This window comes from Portunus trituberculatus, chromosome 46 (genome assembly GCF_017591435.1).
Source record: "Portunus trituberculatus isolate SZX2019 chromosome 46, ASM1759143v1, whole genome shotgun sequence".
Classification (NCBI taxonomy): Eukaryota; Metazoa; Arthropoda; class Malacostraca; order Decapoda; family Portunidae; genus Portunus; species Portunus trituberculatus.
The window spans coordinates 20,953,882-20,977,738 of NC_059300.1; the positions used below are offsets into that span (position 1 = coordinate 20,953,882).

The 23,857-nt window shown below is 37.8% G+C and overlaps 2 protein-coding genes across 4 annotated transcripts in view; one reads left to right on the top strand and one right to left on the bottom strand.

Annotated features, from left to right (window-relative positions):
- LOC123520359 overlaps positions 1 to 23,857 on the bottom strand; it is a 47,416-nt gene that overhangs the window by 20,201 nt on the left and 3,358 nt on the right. The window contains exons 2-6 of one of the 3 annotated variants that reach the window (XM_045282593.1): positions 14,636 to 14,993; positions 12,939 to 13,056; positions 12,488 to 12,729; positions 4,914 to 5,050; positions 101 to 478 (exon numbers count right to left, since the gene is read on the bottom strand). In XM_045282593.1, the coding sequence (XP_045138528.1) occupies positions 101 to 478; positions 4,914 to 5,030 (495 nt within the window). In that variant the 5' untranslated portion in view covers positions 5,031 to 5,050; positions 12,488 to 12,729; positions 12,939 to 13,056; positions 14,636 to 14,993. The remainder of the gene's footprint in view (positions 1 to 100; positions 479 to 4,913; positions 5,051 to 12,487; positions 12,730 to 12,938; positions 13,057 to 14,635; positions 14,994 to 23,857) is intronic. The other 2 variants (XM_045282594.1, XM_045282592.1) reach the window with 2 other exon arrangements.
- Positions 9,322 to 10,541, top strand: LOC123519761 (putative nuclease HARBI1). Its single transcript, XM_045281266.1, has 2 exons — positions 9,322 to 9,435; positions 9,966 to 10,541. The coding sequence occupies exons 1-2, from the start codon at positions 9,322 to 9,324 to the stop codon at positions 10,539 to 10,541; spliced, it is 690 nt and encodes a 229-aa protein (XP_045137201.1).

Below are 23,857 nucleotides of genomic sequence, written 5' to 3' on the forward strand. Positions count from 1 at the left end.
CTACTTATATAAATTTCTACAAGCTAAACCTTTAAATGTCTAACTCAATATTCAAATACTATTTCTACAAACTAGAATGAAAATAATCACTCAAACTTACCAATCTGACTTCACATATCTTTTTGTAGGACAGGTATGAAAACACCTTCTCAAATATTTCATTTGGTAGATCTAAAAGTTCTATCTTAGTGACTTGAACAGTATGTACACTCTGGGATGCACAGGCTGTTCCTGATGGTGTTGGTGATGCTGCTGGTGTTGTGACAACTGCTGAAGAAGAGGTGGAAGAAAAGTATGAGAGAAAAGAGGAAACTGTTGATGAGGAAGATACAGAAGAAGGAGACTGAGAAGAGAAATATGATGGAGGAGAAGAGGGAGGGGATGAAGAACCTGAGGCTGAGGAGGATGCAGGTGAGGCCGGTTGGTTTGATGCTGAGTGTGAAGCAGATGTGGCAGAGGATTTTGATGAACCAGATACCTGAAATGAAATTTGAAAAATTGCAGATGTACTCTCTCTCTCTCTCTCTCTCTCTCTCTCTCTCTCTCTCTCTCTCTCTCTCTATATATATATATATATATATATATATATATATATATATATATATATATATATATATATATACACGTAACTCGATTTATGCGTGTTTGATTTATGCATTTTTGTTATAACGCGATAAAAAAATATTATAATTAATTTAATTTGCGCGATCACTTTGCTTATACACGATTTGGGCCAACCGCATTTTCAAACTGCGCGCCAGAGTTCCGCAGCTGGCCGATAGGTGGGAGCTCTGGGGCCGGATCCAAGAAGCAGGTTGTTGTCTATGTTGGTACAGACAACCTCCATAGCAACCTCCTGCTCACATGCCAACCTCCGTAAAATAGCATCCACAAAGATTTGTTGATGTTGGCAGGTGGAGGTTGGTAGCTCTCCTAAAAGTGCTCATTGGCTGCCAGGAGCTGGATACAAGAAACTTTAACGTCAGAGCAACTTCCTGCCGCGAAATGGCATCCATGAACGCTTGGAGGGACGGTAACAAGGTTGCTATCAGGTTGCTTTCAGGTTGCTGGTAACACCACCTCTCCAGGTGGTGTTACTGTCTTATATATGCATTTATGTTCACAAAACATTTCTATTAGCTTTTTTACAAACCTTGACCTGAAGAAAGGATTGTTTTGTAATGCATAAAGTGAAATCTTACATGGAATACCAAAATATAAAGCAGAGATGAGATCGGCCACAGACGAGGCAGAGACTCACGGCGACTCGGCCGCTTCTTCTTCTTCTTGTGACCCTCTTAGCTTGCATGTTGCTTTCATCACGATATTTGTTTCCACTCCTCTATTGCCTGCTATAATTTTTTTTCTTTATTTTTTTTTACGTAGGAAAGAGGGCCAGCCAAGGGCAAAAAAAAGAAAGTTAGAAAAAGGCCCACTTGAGCGCTGGCTCTCCAAAGAGTTCAAAAGTGCCAAAACCGTCAGCCAGAATTAGGGGAGCAAATGCCTCGATACCTCCCTCTTAAAAGAAGACAAGTTGTAGGAATTTGGAAATACAGATGCAGGGAGGGAGTTCCAGAGTTTACCAGTGAAAGGGATGAATGATTGAGCGTACTGGTTAACTCTTGCATTAGAGAGTTGGACAGAATACGGATGAGAGGAAGAAGAAAGCCTTGTGCAGCGTGGCCGCAGGAGGAGGGAGGCATGCAGTTAGCAAGATCAGTAGAACAGTTACCATGAAAATAGCGATAAAATATAGAAAGGGATGCAACATTTCGGCGGTGAGAAAGAGACTGAAGACAGTTAGTCAGAGGAGGGAGTTGATGAGACGAAGAGCTTTCGATTCCACCCTATCAAGCAAAGCTGTGTGACTGGAACCCCCAAACATGCGAAGAGTACTCCATACAGGGACGGATAAGGCCCTTATACAGAGTAAGCAGTTGGAGGGGCGAGAAAAACTGGCGGAGACGCCTCAGAACACCTAATTTCATAGAAGCTGTTTTAGCAAGAGATGAGATGTGAAGTTTCCAGTTAAGATTATGAAGCAAAGGACAGACCGAGGATATTCATTGTGGAAGAGGGAGACAGTTGAGTGTCATTGAAGAAGAGGGGATAGTTGTCTGGAAGGTTGTGTCGAGTTGATAGATGGAGGAATTGAGTTTTTGAGGCATTGAAAACTACTAGAAAAATCGGAAGTCAGGCGTTCCGTGGCGTCCGCGCGTGATCTGTTGATTTCCTGAAGGGTTGGACGTCTCTGAAAGAACGTGGAAAGATGTAGGGTGGTATCATCAGCGTAGGAGTGGATAGGGCAAGAAGTTTGGTTAAGAAGGTCATTAATGAATAATAGAAAGAGAGTGGGTGACAGGACAGAACCCTGAGGAACACCACTATTAATAGGTTTAGGAGAAAAACAGTAGCCGTCTACCACAGCAGCAATAGAGCGGTCGGAAAGGAAACTTGAGATAAAGTTGCAGAGAGAAGGATAGAAGCCGTAGGAGGGCAGTTTTGAAATCAAAGCTTTATGCCAGACTCTATCAAAAGCTTTTGATATGTCTAACGCAACAGCAAAAGTTTCACCGAAATCTCTAAAGAGGATGACCAAGACTCAGTAAGGAAAGCCAGAAGATCACCAGTAGAGCGACCTTGACGGAAGCCATACTGGCGATCAGACAGAAGATTGTGAAGTGACAGATGTTTGAGAATCTTCCTATTCAGGATAGATTCAAAAACTTTAGACAAGCAAGAGATTAAAGCTATAGGACGGTAGTTTGAGGGGTTAGAACGGTCACCCTTTTTAGGAACAGGCTGAATGTAGGCGAACTTCCAGCAGGAAGGAAAGGTAGAAGTCGATAGACAAAGTTGGAAGAGTTTGGCCAGGCAAGGTGCAAGCACAGAAGCACAGTTTTTGAGAACAATAGGAGGGACCCCATCAGGTCCATAAGCCTTCCGAGGGTTTAGGCCAGCAAGGGCATGGAAAACATCATTACGAAGAATTTTTATTGTAGACATGAAATAGTCAGAGGGAGGAGGAGAGGGAGGGACAAGCACAGAATCATCCAAGGTGGAGTTGTGAGCAAAGGTTTGAGAAAAGAGTTGAGCTTTAGAGACAGAAGAGATAGCAGTGGTGCCATCAGGATGAAATAAATAATAGATATCATGTCTTAGTATTCATATACGCTCATGCCATGAGGATAACTTCGACTCCGTAGCACTGAGTGATAGTGAATTACTAATGAAATACCGCAGTATTTCATTAGTAATTCACTATCACTCAGTGCTATGGAGTCGAGGTTATCCTCATGGCATGAGCGTATATGAATACTAAGATATGATATCCATTATAGCAGGCAATAGAGGGGTGGAAACAAATATCGTGGTGAAAGGAACACACAAGCTAAAATGGTCACAAGAAGAAGAAAAAGCGGCCGAGTCGCCGCGAGTCTCCGCCTCGTCTGTGGCCAATCTCATCTCTGCTTTATTTTTGGTATTTCATGTAAGATTTCACTTTATGCATTACAAAACAATCCTTTCTTGGGGGCAAGGTTTGTAATAAGCTAATAGAAATGTTTTGTGAACATAAATGCATATATAAGACAGTAACACCCCAGCAACCCGAGAGCAACCTCATTACCGTCCCTCCAAGCGTTCATGGATGCCATTTCGCGGCAGGAGGTTGCTCTGACGTTGTTAAAGTTTCTTGGATCCGACTCCCGCTCTTCTCGTGCCTCATTTGCAGTCTGCCAGCACTGAGTACAGACAGAATCTCTTCAATCTGCCTATAATTCACCAAGATGGCCCCAAAACGTCCTTCATCTTCTTCTGCAAGTGGGGTTATTTTTGATAAGTGGATTTTTTATAAAGTGGTAAAGTTCAGAGGAAGATGGTGACTGACTGTGGTGTGAGTGGTGAAGGGAGTGACGCAGTGAGTGTTTTGTTTATGTATTTTTTGTTTTGTTGTTTTCTCTTATTATTTTTTGCTTTCTCTTATTATTTCTTGCTTTTCCCTTTGCCTTAAATACACTTCTAGTATTTAGAATGGTAAATAATAAAAACTTGTTAATTTAGCCAAATAAATAGAGTATTTTGTACAATTTTTTTGGGACCACATCCTGCATCCTCCCTATTACCTATTGTTTCTTATGAGAATTATATGTTTGTTTTACGCAAATTTTGATATACGCGATGCCTCTTGGAACGCATCTGTCGCGTAAATCGAGTTACCTGTACACACACACACACACACACACACACACACACACACACACACACACACACACACACACACACACACACACACACTATATTAATTGACAATATTCACAATTATGTATAATATTCAACTAATTTGTTTGTCATTTACGGCAAAACTATAATGTACTGACCCATAAGGTGAGGTGTATAATCCCTACGATGCTGCCATACGTGATATCACTCATTACTTCAAAGAAAACAGAGTAACAATTTGTTAAATGAAGTATTGTTACTCTGTTTTCTTTGAAGTAATGAGTGATATATGGCAGCATTGTAGGGATTACTCACCTCACCTTATGGGTCAGTACATTTTAGTTTTACTATAGTCATTGTTTATGCATGTTTTATCCAAACATCATTATTATTGTTATTGTGTGGTAATGTTGGCAGATTGTAAATTTTCACCTTTGTTCATCCTAAACTACCACACCCCCTTGTGCTCAACACTAGATTCAATCAATACTCACTCTAAAAGTTTAAACATTCAAATAACATTAACACATAAGACCATATGCATTTTTTCTGGTCATTATGCCACCATGTTAACAATTTTGCAATAAAACTTACATCATCTTATCCTTTCTTGTTTTTGTTGCATAAATAATGCTTATAATCACCAAACCTGCAGCTAACTCTCATGTTAAGAAAACCTGTCTTGTACTTACAGATATGCGCTTGACAGGAGGCAGATATGCATAAGAGGGAGGAGCAGCAGGGTCACTGTAGCTGTGGTCCCTCAGAGGACATACCTCCCCAAAATGTGAAAGTCGTGTTAATACCATTCTACCATTTATCCACTTTCCTGTGAAATAAAACATAATAAATACATTAGTACTTACATAATACTGAGATAGTTAAAACCTGATCAAACAAATTTTGGCCATGGGTAATTGTTATGTATTCCTGCAAGGGTTTGATCTCCAAGTGACCTCTTTTATGGCTAACCTTCGATAAAATCTAGTCATAAAAAGAATCAAGAATGAGTGATTGCATGAATGAAAATGAGAGATGTGTATGAGGCAGTGGAAAGAGTGGTGTGGATGAGAGGTGGAACGCCAGGATGTGTATCCATTGTCTCAGACATTATACATGGGAATAAAAGTACATGATAACAAGGATCTAGCATAATGTTAACAATACAAAAAGTAGGGATGATTAGATTTGCATGCATTTGGCTATACACCGCCAGACCGCCGAGCTGACAAGACGTCAGAGAGGGGGCTCCAGCCACGACATCAAACATCTACCTATACGTGAATATACAGGGCCTGAACAGTAACAGGAATGTCTCTATGGTCCAATGAGGTGATGAGTTGGGGAAAGTGAGGAGTGTCACAGAATAGGAAGAGGTGAAGTGTGTGAAAAGTATGTGCGGTCACCAACCCGCAAACAGCTGATACCCGTAAACATGGCGGAAGCGAGAAGGGATTCATTTGTAGGTTTTTTGGATTCCTCAGGACTGAGGGAGGTGAGTTTGGACAGAAGAATTGAGAATATGGAAAAAAGAATTGAAACAATACTGGTAATAGAGGAAAAGTTGGATAGAGTTCTAAGAGAAAATGAGGAAGTCATAATGCTTACCAGGGAAAATGCCAAGTTGTTGACACAAAAGTTGGAATTGGAAAGTAACAATGCGCTCCTGGGAAAACAGTGTCAGGAATTAACTGTAAAAATAACCGAGATGGAAAGAAAACTAAAAGGAGAGGAGAAAAGTAAACAAAGACACACTAGGCTGGAGGAGGTGACAAAAACAAAACAATGAAGAAGCGCATAACAGTTTTAGAGAAATAATTAAACAACAAAGAAAAAGAAAAGAGTGAGTTGGCCCAACGGGAGATTGTTAAAGTTTTACAGCAAGAGGAGACAATGGTGAGAAACATTGCAGAAAAGAAAAAGTGTGTGGTAGTGAGTGGATTAAAGGAAGATAATATAAGAAACTGGCAGGAGAGAAAAATTAAGGAGGAAGAGAAGATTAAGACCATGCTGAATAAGATCTCGGAAGAAGAAAATGCATTTGGAGAAGTTGAGGAATATATGAGATTGGGAAAGTATGAAGAAGGAAAGTCTAGAGCCATGAAGATAACATTAAAATCCCAAGTAGCTGCTGAGCATGTATTGAGAAATGCATGGAAGCTGAAAAATTCTCAAGAGACAAACATGATTTATGTAAGAAGAAATATGTCGCAGGAGGAAAGGGCTAAGATGAGAGAAATGGTGACAGAGGTGAGAGAGAGGAATGAGGCAAGAACAGAAGAAGAAGAAGTTTTTTGGAAAATAAGAAACGACAAAGTGTGGAAGTGGTGGACAAAAGAGAGGGAGTAAAAGACCAGACAAAGGAGCAGATAAGGAAGAAAGACATAAGAGTATCATATACTAACATAGACGGCTTCCTATAAAAAGATTAGAGTGTATGGACCATCTGATAAGGGATAAACCAGATATTATGTGTATAGTGGAGACTAAATTGAGACCGAATATACAAATAGATTGGTTTGGAGGGGGAAATTATAGAATGTGGAGAAAAGATAGAGTGAATAAAAGTGGAGGTGGAATAATTGTGTTAACAAGAAAAGACTTAATAGTGCAAAATGTGTGCCTTGGAGGAGACGAGGAGGAAGTGGTGGGTGTGGTGGTGACTGATGGAAGGCAAGATATCAATATTGTAACTGTGTATGTACCACCAAAAACAAGTGCATGGTCAAATGATCAGTATAATAGTATGGTGGAAAGCACATTGGAAAGAATGAGAAATGAAGCTGCAAAGAAAGCAAAAATGGTTATAGTTGGAGATTTCAACTGTAAAGACGTCAATTGGGAAGAATTTGAAGTGGGAATGGTGGAGAATGGGGTGAGCAGCTATTAAATTATGCGGTGGGAAATTTGATGACACAGTGGGTGAGGCATCCAACAAGGGAAGGAGGGGTGATGCCCCGTCGAGACTGGACTTGATATTCACAAAGGAGTAAATCTAGAAAATGAGATTGAGCATGAGTGTCCTTTGGGGAAGAGTGATCATGAATTATTGAAATTTGAGGTAAAGGTGGGGTTCAGCAAAGATAATGAAGTTGGATACAAGGAGGAATGCCTAAATTATGCTAAGGGAAGATATAAGGAGTTGAGAAATTACTTTGGAAATGTGGATTGGTCCGAAATGTACCAGGAAACAAACATGCAGTTAAAATATGAAAAATTTATGGAAATATATAGTGAGGCCGCAGAGAACTTTGTGCCAAAATATACTAAGAAAATCTTAAAGGGAGATCAATGGTTTAACAAAACCTGTGACAAGGCAAAAGGGAGAAGGAAAAGGCATGGGAAAAATACAAGAGAAATAATGAGGAAGTGGAGAGAGAAGCATATAGGAATGCAAGAAATAAATATGTTCAAGTGAGAAGAAGGGCACAACAAGAATTTGAACAGAGAATAGTGGAGAATTGTGAAAGTGATCCCAAAATGTTTTATAAATTCATTAATGGTAAATTACAGAAAAAGAAACAGTTGATAAATTAAAGGTTGGAGATTATATATATGAAGATACAAGTGTCATTGTTGAAAAATTGAATGAGAATTTCTGCAAAGTATTCACAGAAGAAACACAATTCAATCGACGGATGTTACCTGTGACAAGATGGATGCAAGAAATTATAGTAACAAAGAGTGACATTGCAAAAGTTTTGAGTCAATTAGATGTTAACAAGGCAATGGGACCAGATGGTGTGTCTGGAAGAATGTTAAAAGAATGTCAAGAGCAGTTGCTAGATCCAATTTTAGATTTAACAAGAACATCTATCAACACGGGACAGGTGCCAGTAGAATGGAAAAGGGCAAATGTAGTACCAATCTACAAAAGTGGATGTCGCATGGAACCATTGAATTATAGACCTGTTTCTTTGACCAGCATTATGTGTAAGATATGTGAAGAAGTGATCAAAAGCAAGTGGTGTGAGTTCCTGGAAAACAAAGAAATACTAAGTGAGAAACAGTTTGGCTTTAGAAAAGGGAAATCGTGTGTATCAAATTTGCTATGTTTCTACTCAAGAGTGGTCGATATTTTACAAGAGAGGGATGGATGGGTTGATTGTGTATACCTAGACTTAAAAAAAAAGCATTTGATAAAGTACCACATAACAGATTGATGTGGAAGTTAAGTAGTATCGGAGGAATAAGGGGGAAATCTGACGGAGTGGATGAGAAATTATTTGACAGGTAGAGAAATGAGGACGGTAGTGAAGGGAGTGAAGTCAGAGTGGAGGAAGGTAACCAGTGGAGTTCCCCAAGGTTCGGTGCTTGGTCCCATCATGTTCCTGATCTATATAAATGACATGCCAGAGGGAGTGAGAAGTTATATGAATATGTTTGCAGATGATGCAAAGATTATGAGGAGAGTGAGGAATATGCATGACTGTAATATACTGCAGAAGGACTTGGACAAAATATATGAATGGAGCAGGACGTGGCAAATGGAATTCAATACCAACAAAAGCTGTGTAATGAGAATGGGTAGAAGTAAATATAGACCATATAAAGACTACCAGCTGGGGGGGAAGACTGTAATTGAAGTCAGTGAAGAAAAAGACTTGGGAGTGACTGTACAGAGTAATCTGTCTCCAGAAAAGCACATTAATAGAATATTTGGAAAACGTACAGCATGCTCCAAAGTATAGGATGGGCATTTAATTACCTGGACGGGAACATGATAAAGAAAATATTGATCACCCTGATTAGGCCACAGTTGGAATATGCATCAGTAATTTGGTCACCATACAAGAAGAAACATGTCAAGAAACTGGAAAGAGTGCAGAGGTTAGCAACAAGAATGATACCAGACTTTAAGGAGGTACCGTATGAGGAGAGGTTAAATAGGCTGGAATTAAGCATGTTGGAAGAAAGAAGAGTCAGAGGGGATATGATAACAATCTTCAAAATAGTACATGGAATGGACATATTGGATAGGGAGAACCTAATCACGATGGCATCCAGTAATTACCTAAGAGGACACCCAAAGAAAATACTGAAGGACTCCTGCACGAGCGACATCAAGAAGTATAGCTTCCCGTATCGGAGCATTGATGCATGGAACAAACTGAGTGTGGATGTGGCGTGTGCGGCGAGTGTCAGTCAAATGAAGGAAAATTTGGACAAGTGTGGACAAAAAGACAGGACATAGAGAACTACGGCTCAGGCCCTGTAATCACAAATAGGTAAATACACTATAAATGCAAAGTGGGAAAAAGAGATGAAGAAGATTTGTAATGATGTAAATGAGTGCCTCAAGAGAACAGGGAGTTGTAATTGAAGTTATGAATGGAAAGGCTGGAGAAAGGTGATGGCCTGTGATCAACACCCAGTGATTTTGGAGACCTGAGTTTAAGGCTGTGTGCCTCAACAATCAGTCATGTTATGGCTACCCATTATGGGAATGCTACCAGAGATGGTGTTAAAGATAAACAAATAGATAAGAAAATTATATAAAAAAGGTAAAAATAAAAATACAGTGGCACCAATAAACACAACAAAATAAAAAGCTTGAGGAAGAAAATTAAAATAGATCACACTACACAAAGCATACAATGGATCCCTGAGAAGAGGTGATTTAATATATATGTAGTGCCATAAACATCAGAACTTTACCTGAAAAAAATTAAAAAAATAAAAAAATACACAGCTTAAAAGTATTTTAAGTCTCCAAGATGGCGTAACAACAACAACTTCGCCAGCGACGACGCCGGACTTTTCATGAGAGGAGATACTTCCTGATGGAATACAGTGACTCCCAGCTGATTGAAAGATTTCGACTTGACCGTGCAGGCATACTGTATGTAACTGATCTTGTGAGGGATGCATTAGGGAGTCAAACTGCTAGGAACAAAGCCCTCTCTCCTGAGATGAAGGTGGCCATCACCTTAGGGTACTTGGCCACAGGAAAGATGCAGTTGTGCAGTAGCGATGACTTCGGCACATCACAGCCAACTGTTAGCCGTGCTATCACCCAGACCCTTGAGGCTCTTGCACAACGAGACAATTTCCGGAAGTTCATCAATTTCCCCTTCACCCAGCAGGAAGTTCAGCGGAAACAAGAACAATTCATGCAAGTTGCAGGGTTTCCCAGTGTCGCTGGTGTAGTCGATGGCACTCATATAAGAATTATAGCTCCAAGGGAACACGAAGCTGAACATGTAAATCGGAAACGGTTTCATAGCATCAATGTACAAGTTGTGTTTGATGCAACATACAGAATACTTGACATTGTTGCAAAGTGGCCTGGCTCTGTCAATGATGCTAGTCTTCAATGAGTCTGGACTGAAGCAACTCTTCGAAAGAGGTATCGTGCCACCCGGTTGCCACTTGTTAGGTGACAGTGCCTACGCCATGAAGCGCTGGCTCCTGACACCATACTTGCGCCCCCAGCCAGATATAACAGGTATGTTTGTACAATTAACTTTTGGTAAAGCATTGTTTTTACTGGCATAAAATTTTCGCTTTATAGCTTTATAGGGTTAGGTAAGGTTAGGCTAGGTTAGGTTAGATAGGTTAGGTTAGGTAAAGTAATTTAGCATAGGTATGATATAAGGAAATTCCATATATATTTGGGGAAATTCTTTACATTTTGGTAAAATTCCCTAAATCGTAGGGGTTGTTTTTTACTTTTTGGCTCACCCACCTTAAAATCCCCGTGTTCTCAACAATACCCTCATGCTTGTGGGGTTGGGGGGAAGGGGTGAAGGAAGTATTATGCACAAGCATGGGGGCATTGTTGAGAACATGGGGTTTTAAGGTGGGTGAACCAAAAATTGTAAAGAATGGCCCCTAAGATTTAGCGAATTTTACCCAAATATAAAAATTTCCCCAAATAAAGGGAATTTCCTTATATAATACCTATCCTAAATTACTTTACCTAACTTTACCTAACCTAACCTTACCGAACTGAACCTATCCCTATAAAGCGTGCATTTTATTTTTTTCTGAGTAGCATTTTGTATCGTGAGAAAAACTATTATATTTTCTCAGGTAAAATGTTTTATTTTATTAAAGTGGATTAGGTTAGGTTAGATTAGGTTAGGCTAAGTTAGGTTAAAACATACTACGTAAGAAAAGGCTAGGCAAGGCTAACTAGGTTCAGAACAGTACTTTCATCAGTTAAGAATAGTGTGTGTGTGTGTGTGTGTGTGTATATATATATATATATATATATATATATATATATATATATATATATATATATATATATATATATATATACCTGTACATTTCTAGTAAGGTTAGGTAAGGTAAAATATGATTTGGTTAAAGGAATATATAATTTTCAGGTTACTAACCTAACCGATATACTACGGATTTTTAGAGCCCACAAAGCAACAAGATCTGTCGTGGAAAGAGGAATAGGCCAACTGAAATGACGCTTTCATGTACTGCATGGTGAGGTTCAGCTTGACCCGACAAAAACCAGCAAACTAATTTATGTGTGTGGCATGCTTCACAATCTCTGCAAAGACAGAAATATTCCTCTTCCTGATGATGATGGCAACCACTTCCACCACCACCACCAGCCAAATGGAGAGGAGGGAGAAGGGGAACACGATGTCGGCAATGTGGGAATCGTCAACCCAGCACGTACTGTGACACAAATGCGGAACCAGTTTGCAAACCTGCATTTCAAGTATTTTTTAAATGTTTGGGAAAATATGACAAATACCTTCACCTTCTTATACATTACTGTCTTCTAGTTGCAGGAAATTCATGCAGCGATCACTTTTTAAACTCTTTAACTAATGTCATCTCTCATTTTAGCAATGATGAGTGATACGCCAGCTCATAGAGTGAGGGTCCCCGAAATTCCTATAGAGGTCACCAGCACATTGTTATGGTAAGGCAAAAGTTGAACCTTTCTGAAAAAAAAATAAAAGCTTACTTCTAGTTCATTCATATAAACTAAAAATGTACAGGGAAAATTTAATAGAACAAACATTAAATGTCCCTTAAATTTATTTATTTCCTTTTAGTTTTTAATGTCACCATTCATATAAACTAAAAATGTACATGGCAAATTTACAAGGACAAATTTATTTATTTCCTTTTAGTTTTGTGAGCTTTTCTGCATAATAGGCACCCATATTCTTGGCTGCCTCTTTCTGTTCCTTTGCAGCATCTAGCTGCTCCATTGCAGCTTTTACTTGAAGGGTTGCAGCTTTAATCTTCAGCGTTGCAGCCTTCACTTCTCTCCGGGCTATTTCTAACTTACACTCAATGAGCTGCATTTGCTTTTCAGCAAATGTTGACGCTGTGGAGACACTGGGTGGGAGGGATTCTTCCACCACTATGGGTTGAAGGGACGCCTCCACGCCACTGCTGGGCCGCATTGATGCTGCAATCACCATGGGTGGAAGGGACTCTTCCACCTCTTCCTCCTCATCCACCACTATGATGGACTGCGAGGTGGTAGGCTGTGCTGCTCCGCTGGCAACCACTGTGTTGTACAAGTCACTGTGGGAGATACAATACAATACATACATACTCAGGAAGTTTAATTGGTATTCATTTATTTTTCCTCCCTTCTATATTATTTAATATTATAATCATTGTACTCATATTGATTCCAGCAACAGCCTATGATTGTAGCAGTGAGCTCAACAATCTGCTTTGTTTACTAGTCATCATTGCCACTTAATATCATCACACATATGTCTCCTTACATTCTAGTGAAGTCATCCATGTCGGGTATTCCCATGATAGAGGCATTACCCTCGCCTAGGATGGCATGCACCTTGTCAGTGAGTGGAGTCGCTGACTTGGCTTTTGAACCGCCACCACCTACGATAAAAGAAAACAATATATTACAAGTGTCTCATCACAAATGATATATAAGTAAAACTAATGAATAAAATGTTATCTTACTTGCACATAACTAAACTAAACTAATCTAACAATTAGCCTAGGTTGTCAAGTTAGGTTAGATTAGTTTAGTTTAATATAAGTTAGGTTACATACTATTCTTTAGTTTACCTTAATGTGTGGTGTTAAGCTGGAGTCAAGTCCAAAGAAGGAAGAAAGTGAAGGAAAGGAAGCACCTGTTAATAGTGACAAGCCTGATGTTGTGGCAATTCTTTCAGGGCAAGGTGGTAGCTGTACTGTTTAACAAACGGCCAAAGTTCAGGTGACCAGTAAAGATTGTACTTTTGTCCCTGTTCAGATAATGTTTGATAATGGTACAGACAGATCATATGTTAGTAGTAAGTTTGTGAAAAGTGTAAACCACAGTGGATCACTAGTGCACCTATGCCTCACTCTAGTTGTGGTGGTCATAGTGCTGGAAGATATGAAGTCTGTCTTTGGATATGTATTAAGTGGCAGGCTGTATGAATCCACTCACAACTCTATGTACTCTGCACCACAATTAGACATCATTTGGATAATTATTGTTGATTAGATTTCAGCACAAGTTCTTGCAACACAGAGGTGTGTAAACTAATTTCTTCCCTATGGAATACTTTTTGGATTATAAGAATGAGGAGATTAGCAAAGACAATAATGAAGGAAGGTTTAAGTTGCCTTCAGCATGATGCCAAACCTTACAGTCAACCTGTGGCTCCATTACCCAAAGAAAGAGTAAGGTCTGCTCCACCTTTTAATGTAACAGGTTTAGATTATGCAGGTCCTCTGTTTTGTGCTGACTGTCCTAATAAGAAATTTTATGTATTGTTGTTTACTTGTGGTGTTGTACGAGCCATCCACCTACAGCTTACAGAGCATTTATCTTTACCTGATTAAGTTTGTCTTGAGAGACACTAAATCTGAATTATGTAAGTAAAGAGTGAATTAGAAACTATACTAGTAGAAACAGAGACCAGTGACCTATGTGAGTGAAGACCCTGACTCCATTCACTATCTCACTTCCTCTCATTTCATCCTAAGAGGAGCTCCACACTGTAAATCCTTAGTAAATCAAGAGCCATGTAAGATGATTTCCAAGGACTTGAATGAAAGAGAAGTGTTAAGAGACTGAAGTTAGAACATTTTTGGAAACTTTGGAGTAACAATTATATAACTAATTTATCTGAAGTTTAAAGAAATTCACTAAAAAATGTCATTTGTCTAAGGGTGACGGTGTGTTGATTAAAGAGGATAACATCCCTAGATTGAAGTGGCCTCTTGGAGTTATTGTTGATGTTTTTGTAGGTAAAGCAAGACATGACATTTGACTGCACGATATCCTGTCTTCATTATTTATAGTTTACCGCACAATGTGACTTTAAGAAAGACCCTCACAATATATAAGTAAAACTATGGAATATAATGTTACCTACCATACACAAAACAAAACAAAACAAAACAAAACTAACCTAACCTAACCTAACCTGATGTGGTAACCATAGCAAGTACAGATTCTTACCTGTTCCTGTCAAGTCGTTTTTGATGGCGTACCATTTCCGCTCGCATTCTTCAGCAGTCCTCCGTACCATGGGGTAGGCGGCAATGACGCTGTCTGCAATCTTAACCCACACACGTCGCTTCATTTCATGGGTTAAGGTTGCTGAAAATTTTCCTTTTATGATGTGGGCATTGTCTTCCACATGGGATGCCAATAAATAACATTGGTCCCTTGTCCAGTTGGGCTTCCTAGCCCTCTTCTTCTTGTCCTCAAACTCCATTGTCTTTTCCTTGCCTCCAACGTGGCTTTGTTTTTGTTTTGATGCATATGCATTGGATGAGATCTCGCCAAAGCGGCCAAACTCACCTTATGTACAAAACTAAACTCATAAAATAAGCATGTGTTTCCAATTTTTTTTTTTTGCTAAAAAGATATTTTAAAATTATTTTGTAACTTTTTGTATCATTATGATATTTAAGTGAGAAAATATGCAAATTAAGTTGCATTGTAGCGCTAAGCATAGCAAATGTAGCGGGTTTAGATTTTACTTTAGCCACTTTACTTTTACTTCTAGAAAAAGTTCCCTAATTTTTTCTCTCTTTATGTATACACTTTAACCGATTACTTTTAGCTGACAGTAAAACTAAAAAAATATTAGTGTACTTTTAGTGTGTTTATGAATACTGGCCCTGGGTATTATGTTCACCACAGCCCTTGCAGAACTGTAATGCTGTCCCCCTATAATGGGAGCAATAATACTTTTTAATATTAAATTAAATTCTCATGACTTATGAAACATCTACTCATATAAATTATTAAAGAAGAAATTAAGGGCTAAGATTTGTAATATTTTTCTGCAAGACAAATGCTAAACTATAAATGCTTCAAATAATTGAATCTCAGAACATTCTACTCCTACTGATTTCTCCTCCTCTCCCTGGAAGCCAGTCAAGGTCAGTTCTGGTCATTTGTTTAAATAAGCCATCCCCTCTGGCTCCCAAACATACCCTTGTGTAAATGTTGTTTAAAACAATTTGAACAGCCATGTACACGCAGGTGGAGGGACAGAAAGGGTGACTTGTTCATGAGTATGTCAAGAACTGACTGGCCTTGACTCCTGCTTCCAGGAGGGAGAAAATTGTAGATGTGACTGTACACATGCATCTTCCTGAGGAAAGAATCCCACAGATGAGAGAGAGAGAGAGAGAGAGAGAGAGAGAGAGAGAGAGAGAGAGAGAGAGAGAGAGAGAGAATATTACATGTTCTTTACTGATAATTTATGGCAAAGAATTAACAATTTACTTTCAAGTTCCAATGTAATACCATTAATACACAAGAGTGATTCAAAAAGTAATAAATATGGCAAAGGTCAGTAATTTACAGCAATCAAATCAAATCTTTAAAGCATTATCAAACAAAAAGACAACACTGGGAAACTCTGTGTTATTTTAAGTATTGGATGGTTTCCATCTGACAGTTAAACCTGCAAGTTTCATGTTGAGACACAATGATTGAATAATATGTACAAGCAGATTAAAAGGACAGAGGAAGGTCAATCAGTAGCATGTGACCATGTGCAAAATGAAGGAAGGCAATTTGTAATATCATGTTGATTGCATTGCATGTAAATGGCAGTTTTAATTATATGTCTAGTCAACAACTTCACAGAATTAAATGTTAACTAATGATCAAAACTACAGAATACAATGTAATCTCCATTCCTGAAGTCATACAAATTTCAAGCCTAACCTGAAGCTAGAAATCCTTCTTCCACTACTTATTCTTCTCCACTAAAAATATGAACTCTTCCCATGACTATCAAAAGGTAATGAATGGTGCATGCTCCTGGAACACTCACAGACTGGAATTACATCACAAGTCTTCATCAGCACCTGTCCAACCATTTCATTCTTATAACATAATATAACATAAATAATAGGATAACAAAGGGCCACCAGGGCCCTCTCTCTCTCTCTCTCTCTCTCTCTCTCTCTCTCTCTCTCTCATACTCACTATTCTTCCACTGAGTAGAAAAACAGCCTTTCACACTGCCAGCATTGGTTCCAATTATGTATCTTTCTATCTCACTCTCACTCATTCTCCACTGACATTCAATCCAGGGTGGTGTTTTTCAGCACCTCTGATTCAAATTTGAAAAACTGATAATCTCAGTTCTTAACATATTGCAAATTGCACTCTTTCCAACATTAATATTTACCTCATCATCTTACTCCTATATACTACAGGTAGAGACTTATAGCTAACATCAGAGTTGAGAGCTTAATTTTCCAACTATCCCTACACATATAGTAATTCCCAGAAGTGGGTTATCAGGTTAACATTTACCTTGGTGATAACTTTGCCAGCCAAAAAAATGTGTGCAACTTCTGTGCCTATTTCTTAGTTATCTGATAATATTTTCATTATCAAAACAAATAATACACTACTTACAAAATAAAACTTGCTCTTACCCCTTATAAATCCATAAGAGCCAAGTCTTGTCCCAATGCAAACCTCTGATTCATACTCCTGCCTCTCTGAAATCTCTCCTGCTTATCACTAGTCTCTTCATTCTTATCTGCCAGACCATATCTATCAATATTCACCCATACACATATACCTATTTTCCCACTACACACAACAAATCTACCATAACATAATTCCTACACTCTAACCATCCTTTCTATCATTCAAGAAAACAATTGCTACCTTCTTTCAGTTTCAAGAACTCTCCAGTAACCCAAGGCTTTTAGAATAATAATAATAAATAGTGAGTTGCAAAAACAGCACATATTTTACCAAATAAAAATGTAACTTGCACACATCAACAAATTATCCACTAACTTTTAGTTTTCTAGTTTGTCTTGAAGTATAGTATGTATATTTCAAATGCATTACTCATTTTACTTCATTTATTACCTCTTGGAAACACCCTTTACCACAACTTTTATAGAACTTGTGATTACTTCTCCATCTTCAATTTGGTATATTCTTCCTAAATTGCTATCTTTTCATCTATTCATATCCCTTCAAAATAGTTAACATATTTTCAACACAAAAGCATGTATTTACTAAAATTCTTTCAAATTCCTTATTCCTTTGAAATTACATTAGTTAGAACATAAGGAGGCTGTTTACTGATGCTGATTTACTGTGTATGAGTCTGCATCAGTGGAAATAATTAACCCCTTCAGTACTGGGACATATTTTTACCTTGAGATTTGTGTACCATTAGACCATTTTGATGACATTAGGAAGGTTGTATGGAGGTCAGAGGATAAATGGCCACAGTCTTCACTATTTGAATTCCAACCTAAATTTGTGAAGCTATATCAAATCAGCAAATAGTCACCAGAAGGAATTTGAAAACACGTCCTGGTACTGAAGGGGTTAAGGGGAATCTGATTGTGATTTTATTTTAGCTTCACTAAAACATTTCTTCTCTTAATCATAATTGTAATTTGTAAAGTACATTGGTATGTACTAGGTAATTTGTGGAATGTTGCAGTAAATTATATGTAACAACAGTATAATACCCTGAAGAAAGCAAGGGTCAAGAGGTCCTGGGCTATGATCTGGGGCTTTTCCCTAACTGAAACACTGAGCACTATGATTGTTTTAGCCTACATATGTACAGTAACTGAAATATCATATAATTTCCTTTAAATATATTTAAACATCCTAAAAGATCTTATAATACTCACTATTACTACCACATGACTGCCAAGTGTTATTCATTACTTTGTGAATAAATTTATGGAATTCCTTTTGAAGTTTAAACCTTAATAACCAAAGTTACTAGTTCTTACTTTCATAGTGACTAAATAACCAGATAATGTCTAGATTACACTCATCCCCTTAAGCCCATTTTTGTCTTTTTTGAGAAATGCCGATGATGGTAATTTAATAAATCATTGAAAAAAAATTTCCTTTTCTATGATGTCTATCTTAACACAAAAATAGAACTAACATATGGCATTATTCAATGCAATCTCACTAGTGAAAAATAAGTCTCAGAATGTCAGTATTTCCATTACCTATGCTCCAAATAATCAAAATAATAATCTGTTAGCTTGATTAAAATCAGTACTATTTCATTACATAACTGCATGTTAACATATGATTTTTCATTTAGGGTGCGTCTAATTGTCCAATCCTATATGGTATACTTCATTGCATCAAACTGAATTCATCATTTCCCTAATTACAAATATAAACTTCAAGCTCTCAAAGTAACACGAGTTTCATATCTATCAATGAATTACAAGAGAAAGAATAAAACGGATAATCCAGCATTCATAACACAAGTTGGTATTAATATCAGTAACCCAATGCCAAGTTCAAGGCTTTCAATCATCTTTATACAAGTATTGCTCCCAGACTTGAACAGTATGTCTCCAAGCACTAGTAACCCATTACATCCTATTCATGGAGACTATTCATTATTACTCCTGATCATGTTATTGATACTATTAACTCCTTAAAGAACAAAAAAGGTCATGTAAATGAGATACCTGCGTCTTTAAAGAAAAATAACACGATCCATATTCCAATCCCAATCTCCATTTTATTCAATCAGTCTATTAGGAAGGATAAACATGCTACTGTTATCCCTAACTATAAAAAAGGGGTTTAAGAATGATGTTGGAAACTACAGACCTATATCAATACTTAGTGTCTTTTCAATAATCTTTGAAAAATTCATGAAAAACACCTAGTTAATTTTCTTGTTCAAAAGTGGATAATAATACCTGAACAGTATGGATTTTACAAATGAGAGTACTTTTGATGCCTTGAATAATTTCGCAGAGGATATATACGCTGCCGTGGACTCTCAAAAACCATGGATTTCGCAAAGGAAAGAGTACTTTTGATGCTTTGAATAATTTCGCGGAAGATACATACACTGCCTTAGACTCTCAAAAATCAATATTGAGTATATATATAGACTTTACCAAAGCATTTGACACATTTAAACATATCTTATTACAAAAATTATATCATTATGGAATATGAATACATGAATGGTTCAAAGATTATCTGTTGAACAGATCTCAGTCTACTAAATTTCAGAATGATGTTTTGTTGCCACATCCTATTGAATATGGTGTCCCTCAAGGTAATGTCATAGGTCCAATCTTGTTCCTCATTTATATTAATGATCTATGTCGCATATTTACTAGATTTATAACAATATCATAAATTGCTGCAGATTCTACATTGTATATTTCACGGATAATACAAATAGCACAATACACACAGCAAATAATGAACTTAGAATTGTCTATAGGTAGTGCATTAGTAACCAATTAACAGTTAACCTTGAAAATCATACTACAGTACAGTGGAGACTCAATACTTGAACGTCTTAATGGTAGAAAAGTTCAATTTAATACTCGAAAAAATACCTGATAGTCAAACGTCCACACAAATAAAGGCTCTCTGGCCTCTCCCTTCCCCTCTTCACTAGTTGTGCTGCCGTGGTTGTCAGAATAAAATTCTCCTGCATTCTGTCTGTGGTTTTTCATTTAAAAACTTATATTAAAACCAAAGGCTTATTAGTGATGAAAATACTGTATCTGATAATTGAACTGCCACACACATAATTGTAAACAAAGCTTTGGCCTCTCACTGCCATTGTCCCATTCTGATACCAGTATTCCAGCATACCCAATACCAGTGTGCATCCTTAGTCCTGCCACAGTTGTGAAAAATCAATATTCTTCTGGGTTCTGTCAGTAGTTTTTAAATAAAAAACTTATAATGGCACCCAAGAGACTAATTAGTGCTGAAAATAAGGAATCTAGTGAGAGTGCAAGTGTTAGTGAGCCACAGTCCTCTACTATAGTCTGACCATTTTATGAAGATTGTTTAAGCATTGGCTTTTTCGGGGATTTCCTGGCCTGCAGTGCTGCCAAACTTTGTGCTGGGCAAATTACGAGATCAGAGCCTATGTGTCAATGAGAACCCTGCTTCCCAAACACTACCACTACCACTACCTCTCTCTCTCTCTCTCTCTCTCTCTCTCTTTCTCTCTCTACATATAGAATTTATATTTCATGCAAATATAAGGCGTTTTCAGTAGCGGAGCGGCTGGGGGCAAACGGAGTCAAACGGAGGCAAGTTTTCGCAAACGCGAGCAAACGCCTTTCCAAAGCGTTTGCTCGTTTGGCAAACGCTTTTTAGCCAATCAGCATGGAGCAACCCCATCAACCTCATAGAATGAGATCAAGGAGTTACATTTCGAATAAAACTGAATAGTTAGACGTATGTTAGGCCATAGAAGTGGGTACTGTAGATGTAGATTTATGTTTACATGTTGTGCGGCATCCTGGAGAGAACCGATATAAAAAATACGGCGTGAAATAAATTAAGGAGCTGGTGGTAGCTGGTGACATGTCGCATCTATACGTCCTTGTTGTGGGTGTTGTCCGATTCCATTCTTCTAGTCGTGAATTCAATACAATAATGGAGTTACTTTTCTATTATTAGGTGAAAAAATTATAAAATTTTTGCAAATCCTTATATCATAAAGTAATGAATGATGGTAAAAAATAGATTATCTGCTAATTATTGACGTAATTCAATTATATAGGCGTCAGAAAACCGCAGCCATACATCTACAATGGAACACCTTCAAAACAAGCCCGCGTAGATCAAACCACTTCCAGGACTGAAGACCTGTTGTTTTTTATGAGTATTGCGCTGCTCAGCCCTCGGCATATACAAATGATGAAACACTGGTGAACTATAATACTCCCCATCAAAGAATAAATCTCCAAACTCTTCCACTATGCTGCTGTGTTTACGTCTTGACCACAGTGCTGGCTCAGGCGACTGATGTGTACGATAACTTCTCCCAGAGATTGAGATCGCAGTGACACGGTCGTCTGGCACCACCGACGGTGACCTCAGCACTGTCCTGTTCAGCGTGAACTCAAACATGTTTGGCCTTGCGGTGACGCTACTGAAAACGCCAATATTTCTATCAGAGATCTATACTAGCTTATGAATTATTAAAATTTGAGAAAAGAATCTGCCTGTCAGTCAGTCAAGCTGCCCCCCCCTCCCTCTCTCTCTCTCTTCTATCCTGGCTAGTAATGGGAGAGGAAGTGACCCATGGATTAACATGGTCAGTTTGACCTGTGACCTCACTTGGTCACCCAAAGGGATGCGACAATGCTCGGAGGAAACATTGTCAAGTATTGTGGTGTTTGCAAAAAATAATGCAAAATATATTTAAAAATAAACACAAATTACTCTTAACTTGCCTTTTTAGAGCATCACAATGTATATATACTACATCATTCAATTTTGAAGTATTAAGTACCTGACTTGAGGTGCATATTGGTACAAGTGTGACAGTGCCGCAGGCTAGGAAATCACCCCAAAAAGTCAACGCCTAAATGATCTTCAGAAAATAATCAGATCATAGTGGGTTCACAGGAATCACACCAGGAGAAAAGTTACCAGATGTTTTCATGGATGGTGACTCATACTCACATGACCTCCCTCCTCCTCCCAACCCTTCTCCCCTCCTCTTCTACATTATCCATCACCAACCTTCACTTACAGTATGTGCAAATCAAAATTATAAAAACATTACATTGTAATTTTTTTTATTTAAGGTTTTGCTAAGATTAGAATGAATTACCTGATTTATAAGTATAAATAGTCAAACTTTTTGATACTAGAACAGCCATTTGGAACTAATTAATTTCGAATATTGAGTCTCCACTGTATGTTATTTACAAATAAGCAAGATCAGAGACTTCCACCTCTGTTATCTATGAAACATCAAATACAGCAGGTGGGGTTAAGACGACAAGATACCATCTGAAAAATATAGGTTTTGTCAGAAAATACTTGGATGAGAAAACTACGAAGATGCTGGTTCATAATCATGTGATAAGCAAATTGGATTACTGCAATTCTCTGTATTATGGACTGCCTAAATATCTCTTAAAAGACTTACAGCTTGTCATGAACAGAGCTGCCAGACTGATTATAGCCATCTCTCCTTGTGAGAGGATAACACCTATATTGATAGATCTGCATTGGCTGCCAATTAAAGCACGAATTGAGTACAAGATTAGTGTTATGACTTATCAGGCTTTACAGTCTGGAAAACCTGAGTACTTGAGGAACTTACTGGAAACATTCCACCATGACACTACGATGGAGCTGAGACACGATGCAGACCCGTACAGACTACATGAGCCAAGATATAACCTTGATAAGGGATGCCGAGCATTTGCAAGATGCACACCAAGGATTTACGATAAACTGCCGAGTGATATCAAAGGTTGTGCCAGGATCGATATCTTCAAAAAGAAATTGAAGACATATTTGTTCAAGGAAGTTTACGATCTTAACGGCATGGAAATTAAAGATAATTATAAATGCTAGTTGCTTTTGAGGGAGGCTCTGCTGAGCGCTGCCTCGCAGTGGAGCGGAGCCTTGAACAAACACCCCAAGTAACAAGTAACATTTGATAATAGCATGACATTAAACCCCATATATGAAATTTACTCTTTGTACACATATATATGCAAGTAATCATACAGCTAAATGCATAATGTATTGCCAACTTTTACTGTTGCTTTTACTGTTGGTATTTTTGGGAAGAAGCTGGTTGGGGTCTGTATGTATATGGTAAGTAATATATATATATATATATATATATATATATATATATATATATATATATATATATATATATATATATATATATATATAAATATATATATAAATATATATATAAATATATATAAATATATATAATATATATATATATATATATATATATATATATATATATATATATATATATATATATATATATATATATATATATATATATAATATATATAAAGCTAAAACAGCTTCTATGAAGTTAGGTGTTCTGGGCCGTCTCCAACAGTTTTTCTTGCCCATCCAAATGCTTACTCTTTACAACGGCCTTATCCACCCCTGTATGGAGTACTCTTACATGTCTTGGGGGGCTTCCACTCACACAGTTTTATTAGATAGGTTGGAATCAAAAGATTTTCGTCTCACCAACTCCCCTCCTCTGACTGACTCTGTCTTCAGTCTCTTTTTTACCACCGAAATGTTGCATCTCTTTCTATTTTTAGTGCTATTTTCACGCTAACTGTTCTACTGATCTTGCTAACTGCATGCCTCTTCCCCTTGTGGCTTTGCTGCACAAGGCTTTCTTCTTCCTCTCATCCGTATTCTGTC

Coding starts and splice junctions, on each gene's coding strand:
- LOC123519761 (XM_045281266.1), top strand. CDS start 9,322: ATGGAACAAACTGAGTGTGGATGTGGCGTGTGCGGCGAGTGTCAGTCA. Junction 9,436..9,965: donor AGAACTACGGCTCAGGCCCT/GTAATCACAAAT, acceptor CAACTTCGCCAG/CGACGACGCCGGACTTTTCA.